This window comes from Coregonus clupeaformis, unplaced genomic scaffold (genome assembly GCF_020615455.1).
Source record: "Coregonus clupeaformis isolate EN_2021a unplaced genomic scaffold, ASM2061545v1 scaf0015, whole genome shotgun sequence".
Taxonomy (NCBI): domain Eukaryota; kingdom Metazoa; phylum Chordata; class Actinopteri; order Salmoniformes; family Salmonidae; genus Coregonus; species Coregonus clupeaformis.
Window position 1 is genome coordinate 1,200,383 of NW_025533470.1, and position 7,118 is coordinate 1,207,500.

General features: G+C 44.3%; 1 protein-coding gene across 1 annotated transcript in view; it reads left to right on the forward strand.

Moving 5' to 3' along the window:
- Nucleotides 1-2,211: 2,211 nt before the first annotated feature.
- Nucleotides 2,212-7,118, forward strand: part of LOC121558036 (cis-aconitate decarboxylase-like) — a 14,218-nt gene continuing 9,311 nt past the window's right edge. The window contains exons 1-3 of the mRNA XM_045212465.1: nt 2,212-2,247; nt 4,918-4,975; nt 5,663-5,850. Of these exons, the coding sequence (XP_045068400.1) occupies nt 2,230-2,247; nt 4,918-4,975; nt 5,663-5,850 (264 nt within the window). The 5' untranslated portion in view covers nt 2,212-2,229. The remainder of the gene's footprint in view (nt 2,248-4,917; nt 4,976-5,662; nt 5,851-7,118) is intronic.

Here is a 7,118-nt window from a genome sequence, read left to right on the forward strand (position 1 = left end):
ACAGCAAGAACAGGGAATAGAGTAGGGTTAGTCATTGTGAAAGTGATTGTGATAGTGATCATGATGGATGGATTGATTAGCGTACCTGCCAGAATGTTCTCCACCCCCTCGGCAGTTACTCCGGTTCTAGCAGTGTTGAAGTTCTGCAGTAGAACCAGGAACGCACTGATCCCATTGGCCAACATGCCCAACACCCCCGGCTCCCCATAGAAACTGGCGGGAAAGCCATCCAAGGTTGCCATGGCGTCTGTGGTTCAGCTACAGCTGTAAAACAACAGAGAAGATCATAATATCATATAAACATGAGGAAGACTGCAAAAACAAATGTTATGTTGACTTGGATAGATGACACAGACAGATCCTCCTCTCTCAGACAGACAGACAGACATAGAGAGAGAGAGGGAGAGAGAGAGAGAGAGAGGGGGGGAGAGAGGGAGAGAGAGAGAGAGAGAGAGAGAGAGAGAGAGAGAGCGAGAGGGGGGAGAGAGAGAGGGAGAGAGAGAGAGAGAGAGAGAGAGAGAGAGAGAGAGAGAGAGAGAGAGAGAGAGGGGGGAGAGAGAGGGAGATAGAGAGAGAGAGAGAGAGAAAGAGAGAGAGAGAGAGAGGGAGAGAGAGAGAGAGAGAGAGAGAGAGAGAGAGAGAGAGAGAGAGAGAGAGAGAGAGAGAGAGAGAGAGAGAGAGAGAGAGAGAGAGAGAGAGAGAGAGAGAGAGAGAGAGAGAGAGAGAGAGAGAGAGAGAGAGAGAGAGAGAGAGAGAAAAACAGGCACCATTGGAGCTTGCTGTCTACAAAGGGTTCTGGGCCGTATCCACATAGCATCTCAGAGTTGGAGTGCTGATCTATGATCCGTCCATAATCTAGTTCATTAGGATCTAAAAGTCTAAACTGATCCTAGATCAGCAGTCCTACTCTTTGTGGATACGGGCCGAGGTCACATTTACCTCAATACCTCATGTTATTTATCAGTGAACATAAAGATCACAGCGCCCTCTACATGGAACACAGTAAACAACACTTGTAAAGAGAAAACATTTATGAACTACCATCCATACAGTATATCTGTTAGACAGACATAATATATGTTAGACTGACATACAGTATATATGTCTCTCTCTCTCTCTCTCTCTCTCTCTCTCTCTCTCTCTCTCTCTCTCTCTCTCTCTCTCTCTCTCTCTCTCTCTCTCTCTCTCTCTCTCTCTCTCTCTCTCTCTCTCTCTCTCTCTCTCTCTCTCTCTCTCTCTCTCTCTCTCTCTCTCTCTCTCTCTCTCTCTCTCTCTCTCTCTCTCTCTCTCTCTGTGCTAAAAGCTGTTCTTAACATTCTCTGTTTTCATGATGTGGTCAATATGTACATCAAATACATGTTATTTCTGATCATGCCATGAATGTTTTAATATAATATTTGTACAAAATCTGAAACTAGCCTATACAATGCATTTACACAGGGAAGAGATGGATAGAGTATGCAGTTACAAGACAGACAGGAGAGAGAGAGAGAGAGAGAGAGAGAGAGAGAGAGAGAGAGAGAGAGAGAGAGAGAGAGAGAGAGAGAGCGAGACAGAGAGAGTGAGACAGAGAGAGAGAGAGAGAGAGAGAGAGAGAGAGAGAGAGAGAGAGAGAGAGAGAGAAAGACAGAGAGATTTACCTGGTGGTGGAGAATACAAAGATAATGATGATGGTCAGGCGGAGAGAGAGAAGAGGTGATGCTGGGACAGAGATAGAGAAAGGCTGCTAGTCTGATATTCTGGATGAATGTTGAAGTTTATCACCAGAAATATCCTGTATTCAGGGTGGGAGGATTCAGGAGTTCCCCCTGTCCCCACCCTTGAGTGGTGACATCACACCTTACCTAAGAACACAATTACTTCCTTCAGATTATGATGATGATGGTGATGATGAGGGAAAATCTCAGCTTGTGATTGGAGTAGAGGTGGTGTTTTGGAAGTTCCTGCCCCTCTCAGTGTTGTGTATCAGTTTAGACCTTTGTCCATTCTGCAGTATTTAAGACAGGCAGACCTCACCTGAGCGACAACCTGCATCCTCTCCATCTACGCTCCATCATCCATCCATCCATACATCCATCCATCATCCATCTATCCCACGTCAACAAAGAGAGAGTAGGAGGAGAAACAGAGAGAAGAGCCCAAAACTACCAAACACAGGACAGACAGACAGACAACGAAGGAAGAGTTGAACCACAGAGAGAGTGACGACAGACAGACAGACAGACAGACATGCTTTCCCGAGTACAGGTAAGAACCAGTAATGTGGTCAATATGGTCACCAGGCATAACCTACAGTATATGAGAGTTATATGAAACATGTATAGGTCTCTTTCTGTTCAACTGTCTATTGGGTTAGAAACCTAGAAACCTGTCTGTACATTAGTAGAGATTAGAGATTAGAGACCTAGAAACCTGTCTGTACATTAGTAGAGATTATAGGTCAGAAACCTAGAAACCTGTCTGTAGATTTGTAGAGATTAGAGATTAGAGACCTAGAAACCTGTCTGTACAGTTGTAGAGATTAGAGATTAGAAACCTAGAAACCTGTCTGTACATTAGTAGAGATTATAGGTTAGAAACCTAGAAACCTGTCTGTACATTTGTAGAGATTATAGGTTAGAAACCTAGAAACCTGTCTGTACATTTGTAGAGATTAGAGATTAGAGACCTAGAAACCTGTCTGTACATTTGTAGAGATTAGAGATTAGAGACCTAGAAACCTGTCTGTACATTTGTAGAGATTAGAGACCTAGAAACCTGTCTGTACATTTGTAGAGATTAGAGATTAGAGACCTAGAAACCTGTCTGTACATTAGTAGAGATTATAGGTTAGAAACCTAGAAACCTGTCTGTACATTTGTAGAGATTATAGGTTAGAAACCTAGAAACCTGTCTGTACATTTGTAGAGATTAGAGATTAGAGACCTAGAAACCTGTCTGTACATTTGTAGAGATTATAGGTTAGAAACCTAGAAACCTGTCTGTACATTTGTAGAGATTAGAGATTAGAAACCTAGAAACCTGTCTGTACATTTGTAGAGATTAGAGATTAGAGACCTAGAAACCTGTCTGTACATTTGTAGAGATTAGAGATTAGAGACCTAGAAACCTGTCTGTACATTTGTAGATATTAGAGATTAGAGACCTAGACACCTGTCTGTACATTTGAAGAGATTAGATATTAGAGACCTAGAAACATGTCTGTACATTTGTAGAGATTATAGGTTAGAAACCTAGAAACCTGTCTGTACATAAATAGAGATTAGAGGTCAGAAACCTAGAAACCTGTCTGCACATTTGTAGAGATTAGAGATTAGAGACCTAGAAACCTGTCTGTACATTAGTAGAGATTATAGGTCAGAAACCTAGAAACCTGTCTGTAGATTTGTAGAGATTAGAGATTAGAGACCTAGAAACCTGTCTGTACAGTTGTAGAGATTAGAGATTAGAAACCTAGAAACCTGTCTGTACATTAGTAGAGATTATAGGTTAGAAACCTAGAAACCTGTCTGTACATTTGTAGAGATTATAGGTTAGAAACCTAGAAACCTGTCTGTACATTTGTAGAGATTAGAGATTAGAGACCTAGAAACCTGTCTGTACATAAATAGAGATTAGAGGTCAGAAACCTAAAAACCTGTCTGTACATTTGTAGAGATTAGAGATTAGAGACCTAGAAACCTGTCTGTACATTTGTAGAGATTAGAGATTAGAGACCTAGAAACATGTCTGTACATTAGTAGAGATTATAGGTTAGAAACCTAGAAACCTGTCTGTACATTTGTAGAGATTAGAGACCTAGAAACCTGTCTGTACATTTGTAGAGATTAGAGATTAGAGACCTAGAAACCTGTCTGTACATTTGTAGAGATTATAGGTTAGAAACCTAGAAACCTGTCTGTACATTTGTAGAGATTAGAGGTCAGAAACCTAGAAACCTGTCTGTACATTAGTAGAGATTAGAGATTAGAGACCTAGAAACCTGTCTGTACATTAGTAGAGATTAGAGATTAGAGACCTAGAAACCTGTCTATACATTTGTAGAGATTAGAGATTAGAAACCTAGAAACCTGTCTGTACATTAGTAGAGATTATAGGTTAGAAACCTAGAAACCTGTCTGTACATTTGTAGAGATTAGAGATTAGAGACCTAGAAACCTGTCTGTACATTTGAAGAGATTAGATATTAGAGACCTAAAAACCTGTCTGTACATTAGTAGAGATTATAGGTTAGAGACCTAGAAACCTGTCTGTACATTAGTAGAGATTATAGGTTAGAAACCTAGAAACCTGTCTGTACATTTGTAGAGATTATAGGTTAGAAACCTAGAAACCTGTCTGTACATTTGTAGAGATTAGAGATTAGAAACCTAGAAACCTGTCTGTACATTAGTAGAGATTATAGGTTAGAAACCTAGAAACCTGTCTGTACATTAGTAGAGATTAGAGGTTAGAAACCTAGAAACCTGTCTGTGTGATGCGTGATTTGAAGGAGTCAGGCACAGGAGGGTAAATCCCAGTATACCGAGTTTTTTCCGTAATGCAGCGTAACCAGTCCAGTGCGCAAAACAGGCACACTGGAACAAACAGGCACACGGGGAAATACCCCGGCAACACAAAATACTGAGCTCAACCAAGCTACTAATCCACACAATGAACAATCACCCACAAGGACAAGGGGGGCAGAGGGAACACTTAAACCCGTTCTAATGAGGGGAATATCAACCAGGTGTGTTTAATAGACAAGACAAGACAAATGGCGAACGCCGAAGCCTGCCCGAACAAGGAAGGAAGAGAGCCTTCATCACCGTTTAATGTTTTGATTCTCACTGTGAATCTGTCCTTCAGTATCTCATATGCAACAGTAAGCTGTGGATGGATATTATACTGTTTTCTGTCTGTTTTTGTGTTTCTCAGAGATCCTTCAGACCTGTGTCTGTTACACTGAGACGACTCCACCAGTCTGCCCTGGATGGTCAGTAAAATCTCTCTGTCTCTGTCTCTGTCTCTCTCTCTCTCTCTGTCTCTCTCTCTCTCTCTCTCTCTCTCTCTGTCTCTCTCTGTCTCTCTCTGTCTCTCTCTGTCTCTCTCTCTGTCTCTCTGTCTCTCTCTCTCTCTCTCTCTCTCTCTCTCTCTCTCTCTCTCTCTCTCTCTCTCTCTCTCTCTCTCTGTCTCTCTCTGTCTCTCTCTGTCTCTCTCTCTCTCTCTCTCTCTCTGTCTCTCTCTGTCTCTCTCTGTCTCTCTCTGTCTCTCTGTCTCTCTCTGTCTCTCTGTCTCTCTCTCTCTCTCTCTCTGTCTCTCTCTGTCTCTCTCTGTCTCTCTCTGTCTCTCTGTCTCTCTCTCTCTCTCTGTCTCTCTGTCTCTCTGTCTCTCTCTCTCTCTCTCTCTCTCTGTCTCTCTCTGTCTCTCTCTGTCTCTCTCTGTCTCTCTGTCTCTCTCTCTCTCTCTCTCTCTCTCTCTCTCTCTCTCTCTCTGCCCTGTACTTACATGGAACTAGGCCACGTAGCCCTTCATAGATATAGGCTGTCTGTGTTGGTTCTATACCAACCCATCCTCCGTCTCTTGTCTCAGTTCACTGAGGTTAGAACACTCTGGGGATGTGTTAAACATTCCTGTCTTCTCTCCTCCTCTCCTCCACTCTTCCTCTCCTTCACCCCTCCAGTGGTAGAGCATCCAGCCCCAGAGGACAGTGTGACGGCCAGTTTTGGCAGGTTCATCCAGGGTGTACAACTCCACCACCTGACCTCCACCCTGCTCCACCGCAGTAAGAGGATGGTCCTGGACTCCATCGGAGTGGGACTACTGGGCAGTACCACACACGTCTTCCAACTGGCCTTGCAACACTGTCAGGTGAGAGAACAGAATACAACTTTATTGTCCATTAGTTAGAATACACACACACACACGTTGACACCCCCAGATACAAACACACACATTGGAGAGGAAGAGGGGAGGTTTCCTACTTGAATGGCAGACAGCACTAACCTCTGAGTCCTGCTCCTAATGATGAACTTAGCCTTAAGATGCTTTCCTTTTTTAATCTTTACAGAGTACACTCCATTCCTCCATTCCTCCATTCCTCCTGTCCTGACTTTAAGGGATGACAGAGCGTCTGTCTGCCTCTAACTGTTACGTCAACTGTCTAAATGACTACCGACCCGTGGCACTGACGTCTGTAGCCATGAAGTGCTTTGAAAGACTGGTCATGGCTCACATCAACAGCATAATCCCAGAAACCCTAGACCCACTCCAATTTGCATACCGCCCCAACAGATCCACAGATGATGCAATCTCTATCGCACTCCACACTGCCCTTTCCCACCTGGACAAGAGGAACACCTACGTGAGAATGCTATTCATTGACTACAGCTCAGCATTCAACACCATAGTGCCCTCTAAGCTCATCACTAAGCTAAGGATCCTGGGACTAAACACCTCCCTCTGCAACTGGATCCTGGACTTCCTGACGGGCCGCCCCAGGTGGTAAGGGTAGGTAACAACACATCTGCCACACTGATCCTCAACACGGGGGCCCCTCAGGGGTGCGTGCTCAGTCCCCTCCTGTACTCTCTGTTCACCCATGACTGCATGGCCAGGCACGACTCCAACACCATCATTAAGTTTGCCGACGACACAACAGTGGTAGGCCTGATCACCGACAACGATGAGACAGCCTATAGGGGAGGAGGTCAGAGATCTGGCCGTGTGGTGCCAGGACAACAACCTCTCCCTCAACGTGACCAAGACAAAGGAGATGATTGTGGACTACAGGAAAAAAAAGAGGACTGAGCACGCCCCCATTCTCATCGACGGGGCTGTAGTGGAACAGGTTGAGAGCTTCAAGTTCCTTGGTGTCCACATCACCAACGAACTATCATGGTCCAAGCACACCAAGACAGTCGTGAAGAGGGCACGACAAAGCCTATTCCCCCTCAGGAGACTAAAAAGATTTGGCATGGGTCCTCAGATCCTCAAAAAATTCTACAGCTGCACCATCGAGAGCATCCTGACTGGTTGCATCACCGCCTGGTATGGCAACTGCTTGGCCTCTGACCGCAAGGCACTACAGAGGGTAGTGCGTACGGCCCAGTACATCACTGGGGCAAAGCTCCCTGCCA